The 16,999-nt window shown below is 51.0% G+C and overlaps 1 protein-coding gene across 1 annotated transcript; it reads right to left on the bottom strand.

The window, feature by feature from the left end:
* Positions 1-593: 593 nt before the first annotated feature.
* Positions 594-13,698, bottom strand: MOGAT2 (monoacylglycerol O-acyltransferase 2). The gene is made up of 6 exons (XM_068555849.1): positions 13,608-13,698; positions 8,873-9,051; positions 3,783-3,987; positions 3,299-3,473; positions 2,165-2,364; positions 594-748 (listed from the first exon to the last, which is right to left on the bottom strand). Exons 1-6 carry the CDS (start codon positions 13,696-13,698, stop codon positions 594-596), a joined length of 1,005 nt encoding a protein of 334 aa, XP_068411950.1.
* Positions 13,699-16,999: the final 3,301 nt, after the last annotated feature.

Below are 16,999 nucleotides of genomic sequence, written 5' to 3' on the forward strand. Positions count from 1 at the left end.
GACAGAGTGCAATTCTCCTTCCCTACCTTCTGGGCCCCTCTGGCTGCCATTTCAGGGCTCAGAGGACTCAGAAACTCAAAGGTGCCCAGGGCGAGTGCAGGGGCTTTGTGGCCTCGCCCTCCTCTCCAGCTCAGGGAGGGAGGAGCTGGGACAGGCCGGATGCAGGACGAGGGAAACTGTAGGAGAAAGGGCTGCAGCTGGTGGCTTCTTGCAGCTGTCACTCAAGGCAGAGGAAGAAAAACCTGGTAATTTTTCCTGCCCACTGAGTGACAGGACCACAGGGGACGGAGAACACAGACATTATTCTCTCCCAGCATCTCTCCCATTTCTCAGGTGGGCAGACCAAGGAGAGGGCTCCTTGCAGAGGGGTCACAGCAGGAGTGCAAATCACCGATGCCAGAGTCTGGTCTCCTCTGCCACGTTGCCAGTTGTGACTCGGGGCCTGGCATGGGTTAGAAACGCAGGAGCCATCGAAGGCTTTGGAGATGTGTTCAACGGACACCTCCGGGAAGCCTTCTGGGATCACAGCCCCTCCCTCTATTCTCCCTAATGCCAGCCCTGTCCTTTGGGGCAGCCCCTCCTCTGGGGAGGCACTAGCAGAATTCCAAGTGTTGGTCACTGGGGACGTTGTACTTGAGCTTGTGGGCTTCGAAGAGGTTGCTTAGCTCCTTCATGTAGCGCTGGTGCAGGTTGTCCACCTCTTCCTGGGAGGGACGCGGTGTCTTCTGCACCTCGATGGGCGTCCCCACTGCAAGACACAAAGGAGTGAGGTGGCCCAGAGCAGGAACCACCGGAGCTGCAGGGCACTTGGGGTTCACACCACAATGGTCATCGGTGCAGGAAAGTGCTCTTACTGTCTCATTTTCAATTCTATTTTGGGTGATAAGTTCTAAGATGTTAGGGCAACTCCAAGATTCTCATATATTAACAATACCACCAGCTGGCATTTACAAGCAATATCTCTTATAATCGTCCTAACAATCCTATATGGATAGAACCTGCTATTATTCCTGTTTGACGGGCCAGGCAATGAGGCTCAAGGAGGTTAAGTAACTTGTTCAAGGTCACATAGCCAGGAAGAATCAGTGCCAGGTGGTAAGCCCTGGGGATGTGCTCTTAACCTCCAGGCCAGGTGGTTCTGAGAGTCTCAGATACCGTGATGGGAAGCGCCTGTATGTCTTTGGGGGAGGCGGCCCACAGCCCAAGCGCCCTTCTTTCCCCCTCTCTCTCCATGCTGGCCTGCAGTGCCCCCTTTCTAGGGAGGAATCGGGAGGCCCTATCTACCTCCTTCCTCTGGTTCTGCCTGGCTCAGAAAGGAGCTGCTATGTGTTCTTCTCTTGGGAATGGCTCTGGAGGCAGCACTTGTGAATTATATTCATGAAAATATTACCACACAACCCAGGGAAAGTCATGGTGTAGGGAGCTGACCAAGTCTGTACTCAACTAAGAAATGAGTGGGTGGTTGGAGATGAACAGACCTTTCTCTACAAGCTTTGCCATTGGAACCTAGGTGGAATCCAAGAAGAAAGCAAATGAGCTGTCCAAATAGCTGGAAAGATGGTGCTAAGTCCATGCACTGAAGCCCATGCCCATTATTTACAGGAAAATCCCTCAGGCTCTCTTTCATAGCCTGCTGATTGTTACTTTACACACAATTCTAACACCTGGAATGCCCTTCCCCTGTATCCATCTTCTCCAATAAGCCTTATGAGATCATCTGGTCCGAATTAAACCTTCCTTCTTTGGTGTAATAAAAAAGTCAAATAGATCCTGACCAAACCTCAACTTAGTTACTCAAGGGCAGGGTGTTCTTTTGGAAATGATTCAACTTCTCTGAGTCTCAGTTTGCCATCAGTGAAATGGGGATGATAGTCCCTGCCTCCAAGGTTGTTGGAATAACTGAGCTGCTGCATGTAAGGAGTCAGTACAGCGCCTGGCACACAGCAGGTGCTCGGTACTCAGTAGTGGCTACGGTTCTTTGTGTCTCTGTTAGAGTTCTCCTCCCAGACTGCCTTATATCTGCCTGTGTGACTGTTTCCCAGTCTAGAATGTGAGTTCCACAAGGTCAAAGATGTGCCTGGCCCATGTGCATGTCCCCTTGCAGCACACAGCCTGGGCCCCTTGCCCTGTAGGCTTCCCCATCCCAGCCTGGGTCTTGGCTCACCCACGGTGGTGATGGGCTGGCGGTAGGGCATAAGACCAAAGCTGTACTGGAAGACACCACGGCCATGGAAGAGTGGGAGGGAGACTCGCATGATCTTCTGCAGTCGGTTCTGGGTCCGGCGCAACCAGGAGCCAGGAGAGTTGTCAACCTGGTCAAATAGGTCATTCTCCCCAAAGGAGAAGATCGGCACCAGAGCTGCCCTGGAGGGAGACAGGAGAGAGGGTTAGGAGGTGCAAGAAGGTGCAAACTTTTCACCTAGCTTCCTGCAGGGACCCAGTGACCAGGAATTGGGGTAGAGAACAGAGCCCTGGGCCAGAAGTAGGAGGCCTCTGGTGTCTCCCAGTCCTGCTATGGCCTTGCTTTGTGATTGTGGGCAGGTCCCAGCTCCTCTCAGGGCCACTGCCTGGCAGTTGTAACACGACAGGGAGACTAGAATGCTATAGAGAGTCCTCCCAGATAAAAAACATTTGCAAACTTTGGAAAAATCTCACCTGCCCCAGTTAGCTTGTATTCTTCAAAGATGATCCAAGGTAGGAGAATAGTTCTAAGCAATGCCCCAAACTCCATTCTCCCAGATCCCCTCCGTCTCAGACCTAATGCAAGCTTTCAGCAGTATGACCCTTGACACTTAGTCCCTTTAATCACCAAATCTCCCTTCTAGACTCTTTTCTGGGTATTTGGGAATGAGACAGTACATCGTCACCAACACAGAATCTTCATTGTGAATGGATTGAGAATCTCCCTGCCAGGGCTTCACTGGTGGCACAGTGGTTAAGAATCCACCTGCCAATGCAGGGGACACGGGTTCAAGTCCTGGTCCGGGAAGATCCCACATGCCTCGGAGCACCTAAGCCCATGCGCCACAACTACTGAAGCCCAGGCACCTAGAGCCTGTGCTCCGCAATGAGAAGCCTGCGTGCCGCAATGAAGAGTAGCCCCCACTCGCCGCAACTAGAGAAAGCCTGTGTGCAGCAACGAAGACCCAACGCAGCCAAAAATAAATAAATAAAATAAATAAATTTTTAAAAAAAGTCTCTCTGCCAAAATAGGATCTGCATTAACCTCTGCTGTCTTCCCACTAAAATACAATCCTTGCCGATCTCCAACTGAACCGAGAGCCCTCTGCCCCGATACCCGTGCATCAGGGCGAGCCTGACGAAGCCCTTGCGGTTCCGCAGCAACAGCCTGTAGGCTCCAGGCCTGGCGTCCAGTGCCTCCTGGGCGCCCCCGACAATGATGGCCAGCAGGCTGCCACCTCCCTTCCTGTTCAGAATGTGAGCGGCGCTCTCCTTGTCTGCTGAGACCAGCCCTGGGGAGAGGAAGAAGGTCAAGTATGGTGTGAAGCGGGCAGGGATGGTGGAGGAGGTGTGCTCTGGGCTCCACCCCCAAACTGGGAGTTCCCTGAGGACTGGGGCTGAGTCCTCCTCCTCTTCCCGACCCCTTGCCGAGCTCTTTGCTGGGCACGGAGCTGTGGGAAGTGCTTCCTTGGGTCTAGCCTCCTTCTCCACTACACATGTTCTTGGATTAAGTACAGAATTGTTAGAAGTCCTCCTTAAAATCCCTCCTCCATGCCTCCAGCCCTCATCTTCCTGGGCTACCCAGGGGTGGGAAGACTCACCCCCTGACATGATGTAATCCCTGAAGAAAGGGGCCCAGAACCACAAGTTCAGCATCATTAGATGTGGGCGGATGCCGGGGAACAGTGAAGAAAAGCCGGTGCTCTCGGTGCACAGGTTGGTAAAAGCTCCGGCCGCCAGGACCCCATGGGGGTGGAAGCCAGCGAGGTAGTTCCGGGAGGGGTCCAGCTCCACGGTCTTGACCAGCTGCAGGGATAGCAACCTCGTGAGTCGGGGCTGGATCTCAGGCCCTCCCTGATTCTGCCATCACCAGTGTGACCTTGAGCAACTTGCTCCCCCTCTCTGAGCCTCAGGTTCTTATGAAGATGGAGATATGCGTTTGAATGCATCTAGGGAGACCGTGGTGCCATCTGTGTCTCAGACTCGCTGCTGGCTTCGGACAAATTGCTTCCCTCTCTGGCTTTTAATTTATCAAATGCGGGCATTTGACCCTGTCCCACCTACCTCCCAGGACTGCTGAGAAGCTTAGGTCCGTGAGTGCCATGGAATTATCAAGACTGCAGGACAGGATAATCATAACTGATACATTGAATTATAATTGGTATAGTTCATACACCATCAAGGGCCACACAGGGGTGCCACTATGCTTGAAGAGCCCTATTTTAACAAAACTCCCTATGAGAAAATTTGGTGCTTAGGACCTGGGAGTGAGCATTTGCAAGATGTATCAGGGGTGGTTGAAAGAGCGTGCAGACCTGGAGACTGGCCCTAGTCCTGTTTACCCCGCTGTACAATGCAAATGTCTCCCTGGTGGTTCTCTGCTCCCCCCATGTCAGACCTTCATTGCCATCCATCCACCTCTTCCCCTGGCCATTGGCAGCTCTGCCCTGGTCTGGTCAGTCCTGCAGCATGGAGGGTGCCGGGGAGACCACTAGATATTGTAGAGGGAGTGGGAGAGGAGAGCTGTTTGTCATTAGCAGCTTCCAGGCAAAGTGGGGTGAGGGTGGAAGGAGAGGAACTGAGTTAACAAATGCTGCTCCCGCCATTTACTGGACAGGCTTCAGTGTGCAAAGATTACTGCCGGGGCAGTGATTGTGTGTGTGACCAACCCCTTTCCCACTCTGCCAGTAACTGCCGGGCCTGCCCTTTAAGAGCCCTGTTATCTGGGAGGCACAGCCATCAGAGTTGGAGGCCCTGAGGCCCCCGGCCCAAGCCCTAAGCCCCTGGCAGGAGGCTCCCTGACAATTCTGCACAGGCCCTGCAATTTGCACTTCCAGGCATGAGCAGTCCATTCCACTCTGGCTCAGCTCTGGCACCGTGAAAGTTCATCCTGTCACCAAGCTGAAATTTTCAGAATGACCCTGAGGATTCTTGTTGCCTTCGGGCCCTAGAGGCCTGGCTGCCCGCTCTCAGAGCAGCCTGGTGGGACCCAAGGGACAGCAATGGGGGTCTGATCCTGTCTGCCCTACCCAAGCTGAACAGCCCCAAATTGTCCTGTCCTTGACCTGGACTTGATCTCTGCAAACCCCCACCCCCCAGTATGCCCTCTGGTTACCCTTGACCCTTTGCAGAAAGGCTGAGGGGACCACAGGTGGAGGCGCCATTGCTTCCCAGATGAGGACAAACCTCTTCCACTCATTCGGTGGGGATTTATTGGACGTGAAAATAAGGGCAAGCAGAGATAATTCTGGTTATTCTCATTGGGAAAGGTGTTTCCTTAGGAAGACATCTCGGTGTGTTTCTTGAAAAACATACCTGGCTCCCTGCACTGAAGCACTTGCTTGTGAATTCTCTTTCTCAGCTAGTGGGAAAATAATTTTGTACAACCTGTCTAAATGTAATGAGGCAGTATTTATCGATATTACAATTGAAAAACGTAATTGACCTTTTAGGCCAGCAACTCCACTGCTGAGGAATTTAGCTACAGAATTTCTCATACTTGTGCAAAATGACATCTGAACAAGATTATTAACTGAAGCATTATTTTTAGTAATACCAAAACTTAGCATCCACTCAAATGTCCATCAGCGGGGCCCATTTAGACAAATTATGGAACATTCCCTCATGGGCCACTGTGTAGCCATAGGGATGTACGACATAGCTCTTCCTGTCCTGATATGGGAAGATGCCACAATCACCTGTCGTGTGAAAAAGCAAGACAATGCGTGCAGAACGTCACCAGCTGTGCCGAGAAGGGTAACAGGAGGTGGAGCCAGCTCCTCCTGGGGGAAACAGTGCCTGATTCTCCACCATTAGCTCTTTAGGAAGGCTAAGGGTGAGGTTGGAAAGCTCCAAGACACAGAGACTGTGCCCTAATTTTGCTTGAAATTCACCACTAGATGCTAGTTCATAAAATCACAGTAAGAGCTGATAGAAGCTCAGGGATCCACATGCATTTGACAGGGAAGGCAGAGGCTTGTGAGTGTGGGGAAGCTCCAGCAGAGTGGGGACTCCTTATCCGGGACCCCCTACCTCCTGGCCACCCTAAGATCCCTGCAGGGCCTGCGCTTTGAAAGTATGTGGAAGACTAGGAGGGTCTCCAGGGAGGTGGTGGGGTCCAGAATCCGCAGGCTCCCAGCCCAGGACAGGCAAGTCAAAGTGCTCATCTTCTCACTCCCTGCAGGCCTCTTGGTGGTACAGCCCGCCCTCTGCAGGTGGTGATGCCACAGGCCTGCAGTGGGCAACAATCCTGAACACTGTGCACGTGGAATTTCTGCAAAACAGGTCCAGTGTCCCACCAGTGTCAGTAGTGCCAGGGTTGAGAAACCCTCCTGGGGAGCTAACTGGCTGGGGGAGGAGCAGGGGGATGGTGGATAGGACAGGCACAGAGCTGCTCAGCCTCATTTTCTGCAGCTGTCAGCAGCTCCAGCTGTAAAGAGAGCCAGATGCTGTCCTTTGGAGGTCGCGGGATGGCAGGAAGACAGCCCCTTGGAGAGCTTTCAGTTGAAGAGCTCCAGTTCTGCGGAATGGCCTGCACTGGCCTCCATTACCTTATCCCTAAAAACCTCTCCAGCCTCATTCCCAGGCGCACCTTCTGCTTTAGTCACACTATTGCTCAGAAACCACGCGGTGGCAGGCTTCTGGGCCTGAGCTTGCGCTCTTCCCTTCGCAGGCCGCCTTTCCTTCCCTGGTGGACTCAGGATTTAGCTCACAGTGTGGAGTGAGACCACAGAGCCAGAATCTACAAAGCTCTGCTTGAGGCCAGAAACCACTTATAGTTTTCTTTGGCTTGGTAGCTGATGTCACAAACACTCTCAGGCTACAGGCCATACTTTCCCATGGAGACTCTGGCCTTCCTGGCACAGAAGAGCGAGCCTGGGAAGAGGAGAGGGAGGGATGGGAATTCAGAATCTCAAAGTTCAGAGGTCCTGGGGTGGGGATGAGGGACTCTGCCCATGACATTCCCATGGCTTCCCTCGGGACCCAGCAAACCCTGCTCGTTTCTGCTGACAAGGTCCTGGGAGGGCACCCTGCAGAGGAAGCAGATATGGGGTCGAGGAAGACTGCCCCCACCCGGGCCCCTCAGGTTGGCTCAACACTGCCCACTCGCTCTGCCCTTCAACATCTATCACCCCTAATGAGCACGGAAGCCTCTGCCAGCCAACTTCCTGCCCTCTGCCCAGCCCCTGCCCTGTTGCCCTGCCTTGCCCCATTGCACCCTTTACCTTTGCCCAGGAGGCCCTGCTCACTGGATGCTAAGGGCTCCTGTACCCGAGCTGTTGCCCAGCCCTTGCTAGTCCTTGCTGGGCCCCAGAACTCTCAGAAGGGAGCAAGGCAGGAACTCTGACTCTGCTGCTGAACGCCCATGACTTGGCCAAGCTGTTTACCCTCTTTGAGCCTGTTTCCTCCATTCCCTATCGCTTTACCAGCTGGGGGCCTAATTTCTGGAGGGCCAGGAAGAGGTGGGGCTCCCAGACTGGGGTGGGAGAAGCCATGCAGGTGTGAAGGGCAGAACAGCCGGTCTCTGGGCTATCAGAGTCCTCCCTAGACCCGTAGCCATGCCCACATCTCCCCAGAATCCCCAGCGATTCAGTAAAATAATAAAAACTACTAGTTTACTGAGGACATACAAAGTGCTTTACTTGCTGTCTCATGGAATCCACGCAACCCAATGACGTACGTGGCATTATCTCCACTTTACATATGAGGAAACTGAGGCTCAGAGAGACCGTATAACCCACCCAAGGTCACACCACTTGTATGTTGCAGAACTGATAATAGAACCTAGTCTGTTCAGCTCCAGAGGCCACACTCTATATGTTTCTTCTCTCCTGTTTCCAGAGGAGGGCCACCTGCCCCTGTCTGGCACCTCTCTGAGTCCCCATTGCCTTCCCCAGCCTATCTGGACAATAAATCATCCCTGCCCAGCTGCTTATACCCAAGAGTTTAGTCTGTCTGGGATTCAGGAAAGGAGCCAAGGTCAGTTCACTCAAATCAAGGATTCTGCTCCACTCAGGACTGAATTGGGTCCAGGGTCAAGGGTCCAAAAGGCCATGAGGTGCCCTGAGTCAGAAAGTCAGAGATTCAAAAGCACTCAACTGGGAGGGATCAGTGTGCTCACGGGATACCTTTGTAAACTAAGATTTAGAATGGGGCAAGGCCTTGTCCAAGGATGCCTAACATACCAGAGTGAGGGGCAGAATCTGAGAACAAGTTCAGGGTCCTCTCCCCTGTCCCTTTAAACTGACTTAATGTACAAACTTTAAACCAGTAAAAGAACTTTGTACGTGAACTTGATCACATCCTTGTCCCTCTCTAGGGGTTAGTCTCCTCATCTTATGAAGTGTGGGGCTAGAGGGTCTCTTAGGACCTTAAGTTTATTACCTTCACCCCCAAGCATGGCTACTGAGGGCTTTATACCTATAAGATACACATGTGTGCCACACTACATGGCCCACAGAGCTCCTTCAAATCCTGTTCATTCATCAGTCCTCATACTGGCCCCACATCCCTGCAGGTGGGAAACCATGGCCAGACAGAAGCTGGACTCTCCCCCAGGCCACATAGTGGTGGAAGCCCGGCTCCTACCTCCCAGCCCAGTATTCTGCTCACTGCACACAGGGCCACACTTCCCCACGGACACGTGGGGCACTACGGTCCTGGCCACACCCCAGCCAGCCCCATTACTCACCGAGACGGGGAAATAGTCCTTCATGTACTTCCATATGACCCAGCGCCTTGAGGCCTCAATGCGCCTGCCCCCCTGCCGTGGCTTGTCTCGGTCCAGGTACCACCAGGTTGCATACAGGATACTGAAGATCCAGAATCTTGTGAACAGGAGACCTATGAAGACCACAATGCAGATCTGGGCTGGGGAAGGAAGCAGGAACCATCAGTGGTCAGAGGGGTGAAGGAAGGATTTCTCCCCCTATGCCCATCACTAGCAGCACTGTCCTGTCCAGCCCTCACCCCAGGGAGAAGGGGTCGGCCTCCCCTGCCTTCAAAGAGGAAGGAATGCAGCCCATGCAGTGTCACACTGGGAGCCTGGATTTGAAGCCAGGTAGGCCTAGCTCCAAACTCGTTTTTTCCCACTGCACCAGGCTGCCTCATTCACTCCAGTCTTCCCCCTCCACCTCCTCTCTGTCCAGTTAAGCATCTGTATTCACCAGGTGCTCAATAAATGCCTGGGGGAGAAGTGACTAGTTTAACTGTTTCTCATTTCCACCCTTTGGGCCCTCAGAGAAAAAGGAGACATTCTCTCTGCCCAGCCCTCTCTCTGTCCACTCTCGCCCATCTTTCCATAGATAAATCCTGCCAGATCCCGCCTCTAATTAAAGTCCTTCCATGGTTTTCTCATAACTTTAAAAACAGCCCATGTAGCTCAGCCTGGCATTCAGGCTCCCCACGGCTGGTCTGATCCCCCTCCCACTCCGGCCTCACTCACCCACATGCACCCCATGCTCCGGCCACATGAAACTGCTCAGTGTACCTACACTGAGAGACTGAGTTCCTTCAATCTCTTAGCTTTTGCTTATGCTGCTTCCTCTTCCTGCCATGCCCTTTCCTGGTGAAGGAGGGAGGAAGGAAGAGGCCAACTTGTGGCTGGCCCATGGGTTGGGGTGCAGCATGGCTAGGACCAGGCCAAGTGAGGAAATACCTTCTTACCTATGATTCCAAGTCCCTTGCTGCAAGCTAATCCTGGCTTCATCTCAGGGTCAGGGGGTCTGTGGGGCTGACCCTAACCTGATGCTAATGGAACATCATTCCCAGAGAATATTTCTCCCTCCCCATCCCATTCCTTCCACTCAACACCATGCACCCACACTCTTAGAAATGTCAGCCTCCGGTTGTATTGCATCTGAAAGTGGGGTAGACTGGGTCTGTCATTCCTGGCAGGCTTCCAGGAGAAGGGGACTTTTGACCCAGTCTGAACAGTAGTAAAATTCATAAGCCAGAGAAAATAGGTTGGGGCTCACAGATGTTCACTTTACACAGAACACCTATGTGCCAGGTGTTGGTGGTTCAGCCGTGAACAACAGAGAAAAATTCCTGCCCTCATGGAGCTGACTTTCCAGTGCTGTGTTTGGGGGCACTTGTTTTGTTTTTTTAAATTTCTATGGCGGTAAAATATATGTAACATAAACTTTATCATCTGAACCATTTTTAAGTGTACAGTTCAGTGGCATTATATTCATTCACATTGACCATCGTGACCATCCATTGCCAGAACTCTTTTCATTTTCCCAAACTGAACCTCTGTACCCATTAAACAAAAACTCCCATGTCCCCCTCCCCCAGCCCCTGCCAACCACCATTCTCTTTTAGGTCTCCATGAATTTGATTAGTCTACAAACCCCACATAAGAGGAATCATAAAATATGTGTGTGTGTGTGTGTGTGTGTGTGTGTGTGTGTGTGTGTGTGTGTGTGTGAGAGAGAGAGAGACTGGCTTATCTCACTTAGCACAACGTCCTCAAGATTCATCCATGTTGTTGTATGTTTCAGAAACTCCTTCCTTTTTATGGCTGAATAACATTCCATTGTGTTATTTGCGGCATTTGCTATACATTCATCCATCAATGGACCGATGGACACTTGGGTTTCTTCCACCTCTGTACTTTATTTTAAAATAGCATTGAATTAGTTACTAATAATGAAAAATGGGGAGGCTTCACACTCAAACCCATTCATCTGGCGTCTCTTAAACAGCCGGAAGGAGCGGCAGCCCTGAGTCACTGCCATCGCAGGCAGCTCCCCTCCAGGCATTTCCCCTCCTTCCCAGGCCTGCTGGCCAATGGCTGCTGGAACCCATTCTCTCACATCAGCCTCATGATTCCTGGAGGATTCAGAAAAAGGACGAACCACACTCCTGGTGAGTTGATCACTTTTTTGTTTGCCTTTAAGTTTTTTTAATAAAAAACTTGAAAGGGAAAGTTGCAGAAGAGTGGGAATGAAATGCCACCATTTGCATGAAGAATAACATGTCCACCCTTGTGATGCCCATGCATAGAGGATGGAAGGACACCTGCAGATCTGGAGGGAGGAGGCAGGTGCCAGGAGATAAGGGATAAGGATGGCTTGGCAGTTGACTTAGATTTTATCATTTTTATTTACATAACAAATATTTAATGTGAGAAAATGATAACCTCAGCTAGGACTCTCTGCCCTTGGGCAAAATCAAAAGTCTATGTGGGTCGCTCCCCCTTTCAGAAAACCGCCTCTGGAGAATAAAACCGAGTTGTTAATAGTGGCTCCCTGGAGGGAATTCCCTGGCCGTCCAGTGGTTAGGACTCCGCGCTTTCACGGCTGCTTTCACACAAGCCACGATGTGTACGGCCCAAAATAAATAAATAAATAAATAAATAAATAAATAAAAATAGTGGCTCCCTGGAGGGTAGGATTTGGGGAAGTCTTTCACTTTTAGGATACCTATTTTGTTTGGATGTGTTACAACAGCACATATTCATTTTTATAACTAACATAGCATGTTAAGGTTAGGAAAAAACCCACACAAGAGGAACTTGCACTTGACAGAAAGAACTCTCCACCATCCCCCTCACCCTGAGGTCACCTTTTAACTCCTGTCAGCAGGCAAAACCCAAACTTGGGGATCTTTTCCGTCCCTTAGGAAGGGAGACACCTTCTTTCACCTTGTAACACCAAGGGGGAAAAATGTAAGAACCCACTTTACTGAGACCCAGAGAGGGTATGCAAATTGGCTAAGGTCCCACAGCAAGCTAGTAGGCTGGGACCTGGCATTCAATTCTACTCTTTTGTCTACATCATGCTCCCAACATTCATTCATTCAACATTTATCAACACCAACTCTTCTAGGAGCTGGAGATGCAGCTGAGAACAAGACCAACTATTTGAATGGAGCTTACCTTCTTCCTGTGTGGGTGTGTGAATTATAGAGGAGTGGAAAGGAAACAGAGTAAACATGTAACCCACTGTAAAGTATTTGTTTCTGGGCCCTGAGTCCTCAGTGACAGGTCCTGGTTGACCTCTCCGGCCACTTCTTTGCCCCTCCCCAAAATGCCTGCTCTATGTCCAGCATGAGCCAGCTGTTCACAACATGTGTGGTGTTTACTCCCCCACTGGAAGCCCTTACTCTCCTGCCAGCCTGTAAATCCCACCCTGTGGACTCATCTCCTAAGTATCCTTGAAAAGGGGCCCTTTCTTTCCACCCACTGCCAGACCAGGGGAGGCAATCTTTTTCTTAAAGGGCCAGATTGTAAATATTTTAGACTCTGAGGCTATATGGGGCAACTTGGAGGGTATTACACAGGCACATAATCATTTGAATTATGCCAACATTTAAAATGTAAAAACTATTCTTGGCTCATGGGCTGTACAAATGCAAAAGCAACCAGTGGGCTGGATTTGGCCCATGCCACATAACTTGGGGACCCCGATCTAGCTGGCGGCTACTACCTGCTATTGGTCTACGCCCCACACCCCAAACACAGCAGATCCATAGACTTCAGGCACTGAGACCTGCCCCACACAGATTGGACCTTGTCACTCCTGTACCAAAAAGCCTCCTGGGCTCCCCTTTGTCCCCAGGATAAGGGACAAGGTACAAGCTCCTGCTCCTGGCACGAGTGGGCTCAGATCCCTTTGCTCAGCGACCCTCCCTCTAGCTCCCGCCCCAGCGCTGCTTGACCTCCCAGTGCTGCTCCTGACATTCCCAGGAACCCCGGGCTGGGCTGGGGGTGGGCACAGACAGTCAGACACACTCCTGCTGGGAAAGCTCTCCCAAGGCCAGCTGGGCAAGATGTCCCTCATCCCCTGTAATCCCCGGGCCTCAGCCCACCTGGCTCTGGGCCCCCAGTGCCCCATGCCCAGGAGGCAGCCTACTTGTCGACTTGTCGCCTCCTGCCCCTGCTCCACACCTCCTCCCATGCCCTCAGCCCTCTCTCCTCCCTCTGCCGCCTTCCCTCTCCTCCTCTGGCAGTAGGAGAAGCCCAGACCTACAGCCTTGGACATTTAAGGCAATTAGCTTCTCTGTTCATCTGTGGAATGGGGTAACCGGGGATATTTTAAATGTTTTAACAACCCTTAGGGCAGAGACACAGGTCAATCATCAGGGATGCTAGGGGCAGGGAACTGGAGGCTTGCTTTAGCTGCAAAATTTCGGGGAGCTTCTGAGAGAGGACATGGGGTATGTGTATGGTATTTGTGTGTGTGTGTGTGTGTGTGTGTGTGTGTGTGTGCGCGCGTGCACGTGCATGTTTGTGTGTGGGTGTGTGAAATGGCTATTGACCAGTCTGTAAAGAGTATGCCCACAGTTTAACGCCAGTGTAGTGGCATCAGTGTACAGGCTGAACACTAGCCCTGGGGGGAGCAGTCCCTACCCAGTCTGGTGCCAGCAGGTGAGATGAAAAATCCCATGGCCTCCCGTCCCCCCAGCCCAGCCCGCCTTACCCAGAGCCAGAAAGGAGAAAACCCACTGCAGGACCACAAAGGTTTGCATCCTGCGCTCCCATGGCACGGACAAGGGTGCAAACTTCACCATGCTGTCTCTTTGGTTGATTCCGGTGTCTTCTCTGAGCTCTGCTGTGGTCTGAGGCACCTACTTACTGGTTTTTGCTGCTGCCAGAGGTTGAGTAAGCGTTAGTGGTTGGGGGGGAGGGTGCCCCACCCCACACTGCCCAGCCCAACGCCTCCCTGCCCCCGCCCTGGCAAGGATCTGTTTCCTGGTAGAAACCTTTGAACCCACTTGCCCTGGAGCCAGGTAAAGGAAGGAGGAAGGCAAGGACATTTGCCTCCTCAAGCAAAACCTTATCTGCCAGATGCCTTTCTCTGTTTGCTTGAATCTTGCCCTCCACTTGGCAGGTAAAGCACTGAGTACAGGGCAATCCTGTCCCTCTTCACCTACCCAATGACATGGCTGCAATAACTGTCTCCTCTCTTCTGCCACTGTTCCCCTCCACAAACATGGAGTAGCAACTCCTGTCTACAAATCCTTTGGCCCCACCATCTCCTCCACCTCCTGCCCTATTCATGGAAGAGCCCCTTCTGCATTCCACATCCTTCCCTCCCATTCTGTCCTCCCTCCTCCAGACTTCAGATGCCATTGTTCCATGGAACTGCCCTTGACAAGTTCACCAATGCTTCCATGCTGCCGAATCCAGTGGTCCATTCTCAGCTCTCATCTTGACCTCTCAGCAGCCTTAGACAGAGTTGGTCACTCCCTGCTCCTTGAAACCACTTGGTCTGTGGACTCCACACTCTCCTGGTTTCTTTCCTGCCCCTCTGGCTGCCCCTGGGTCTAACTGTGGCTCTTAGCCTTCATCAGGCTAAGTGTTGGAGTGCCCTTTTGCCCACTCAGTCCTTGTGAAACAAGAGGGAAGAGGGCAGGGCACAACCTTTAAAAGAATGACATAGCCCGAGGACACGACATAAACTGATTAGAACCAAATAAGTCCAAGATGGCGGACGAGTCGACCTTCACTAGACTTGTGTGTGTGTGTTTAATTTTGGCCACACCATGCAGCATGTGGAATCTTAGTTCCCCAACCAGGGATCGAACCCGTGCTCCCTGCAGTGGAAGTGCAGAGTCCTAACCACTGGACTACCAGGGAAGTCCCTCTAGTGGACCTTGAGCCTCAGTATACACTCATTGTAACATATCAGCAAGCTAAATGTCACACCCACAGGCGCCATGACAGTTCAAGGCCAACCATAAAGGTCAAAAGTAGGCAGTGGCCCAATTTCTGGAAATCCCCACCCCTTCCCCAAAATAGCTGGAATACCCCTCCCACTCATTAGCCTATGAAATTACCCATCCCTATAAAAACTGACAACCCCATACCCTGGTGCCTTTCTCACCTTCTGAGATGGCCCACACTCTGTCTGTGCAGTGTGTTTCTCTCTAAATAAATCCACTTCTTACCTATCTCTTTGTCTCTCACTGAATTCTTTCTGCGATGAGACACCAAGAATCTGAGCTTCATTAAGTCCTGAGACCAGGTGTGTGATCTCAGTTAAAAGACTGTGGGTTCAAGCCCCAGTCTGGGTTTTGGCTGGGTTCAAGTCCCAGCCCATAGGTTCAAGCCCCAGTCTGAGTTACATGGTTTCACTTAGAACCTCCCTCTTCTCTCCACCCTTTCTCCTGCAGAGACCTCCTCCAGGCTCATGGCCTTGGAGTCTATCTGCAGGACAAACACTTCCAAACTGCATCTGCAGCCCTGACTTCCCCCCAGGCTCCAGACTTGACTAGCTAGGTGGCTACTTGACATCTTCCCTGACAGCCCGCTCAGCTCCTCCATCACAGCCTGTCTCAAACTGAACTTGACCTCCCCTCACCTGCCCAGTCTGGCCTTTCCTCTGCTGTTTGCCATCTCAGGAAAGGGGACTCCAGTGACCTGGTTCCTCAGGCCAAAACCTCAGAGTCACACTAGACTTTTTCCGTCCCTCTCCATCCAACTGTCTGTCGGTTCTCCTAAATCTCTCCATTTAAATGTACACTTTGAACTGAAATATATCAAGCATACAGTAAAAGGCACAAATCCTAAGTGTAGGAGTGATACTTTGTCACAGAGTGGACATACTGGTGTGACCTCTGCTCTGATGGACAAATAGAACCTGACCAGCACCCGTGTCCTTGCCCGTCACTCCTCTCCTCTCCGACCCTCACACCAACCTCGTCTCTGCTTCGAACTTTATAATAAGTGAGCTTTACACAATATACCTTCTGGGATGGTCTCTTTTGGCTCAAGATTATATTTTGAGAGTCATCCAAATTGTGTGTATTTGTAGTACGTTTGTTCTTGTTGCCATATACGACTTCACTCTGTGAATATGCCAGAATTCATCCATTTCACTGTTGAGAGGTATTTGGGCTGTTGTCTGTTTCTGGCTATTGTGAATTGTGCTGCTATGGGCATTCTTTTCTCTTTTCTTTTTTTTTCCAATTTTTTGGAGAAAAAATTGACAAATATCATTGTATAAGTTTCAGGTATACAGCGTGATGGTTTGATTCACATATATTGTGAATGATTACAATAGATTTAGTTAACATCCACTGTCTCACACAGTACAATAAAAAGAAAGGAAAAAAAATCTCCTTTTCATGAGAACTCTGATCTACTCTCTTCCCAACTCTCCTATGTATCACAGAGCAGTACAGGCATTCTGTACGTGGCTTGTGGTGCACATTTCTATACGTTTCTGTTGTGTGTGTGCCTGGGAGTAGACTGGCTGGGTCTCCTGGCATAAAGCCACATATTTGGGCTTCCCTGGTGGCGTAGTGGTTGAGAATCTGCCTGCCAATGCAGGCGACACGGGTTCAAGCCCTGGTCTGGGAAGATCCCACATGCCGCGGAGCAACTAGGCCCGTGAGCCACAATTGCTGAGCCTGCGCGTCTGGAGCCTGTGCTCCGCAACAAGAGAGGCCGCGATAGCGAGAGGCCCGCACACCGTGATGAAGAGTGGCCCCCACTTGCCACAACTAGAGAAAGCCCTCGCACAGAAACGAAGACCCAACACAGCCATAAATAAATAAATAAAAATTAAAAAAAAAAAAAAGATTTAACTTGCCTTTCTGTTATTTAAAAAAAAAAAAAAAAGCCACATATTTTCCAACGTGGTTGTACAAATTTACACCCACAAGGCCCGCATGAGAATTCCAGTTGCTCCACATCCTTCTCAACATTTTAGCCATTGTAGTGAGTATGCAGGGATACTTCATTGTGCTTATAGTGATTTCTTAATGCCTAAGAGGTTGAGCACATTTTAGTATGTTTATTGGCCATTTGGATATGATTTTATGTCAAGTTCATGTTCTAGTCTATTGTCGATTTAAATATCTCTCG

The sequence above is a fragment of the Eschrichtius robustus genome, chromosome 11 (assembly GCF_028021215.1).
Source record: "Eschrichtius robustus isolate mEscRob2 chromosome 11, mEscRob2.pri, whole genome shotgun sequence".
Classification (NCBI taxonomy): Eukaryota; Metazoa; Chordata; class Mammalia; order Artiodactyla; family Eschrichtiidae; genus Eschrichtius; species Eschrichtius robustus.

What these genes read in the sequence shown, in the direction of transcription:
- MOGAT2 (XM_068555849.1), bottom strand. Translation starts at nt 13,698, where the DNA reads ATGGTGAAGTTTGCACCCTTGTCCGTGCCATGGGAGCGCAGGATGCAA. An exon ending in AGGACTATTTCCCCGTCTCG is followed by an intron (nt 3,988 to 8,872) that starts GTGAGTAATGGG and finishes CTATCCCTGCAG; the next exon opens with CTGGTCAAGACCGTGGAGCT. An exon ending in GGATTACATCATGTCAGGGG is followed by an intron (nt 3,474 to 3,782) that starts GTGAGTCTTCCC and finishes TCCTCTCCCCAG; the next exon opens with GGCTGGTCTCAGCAGACAAG.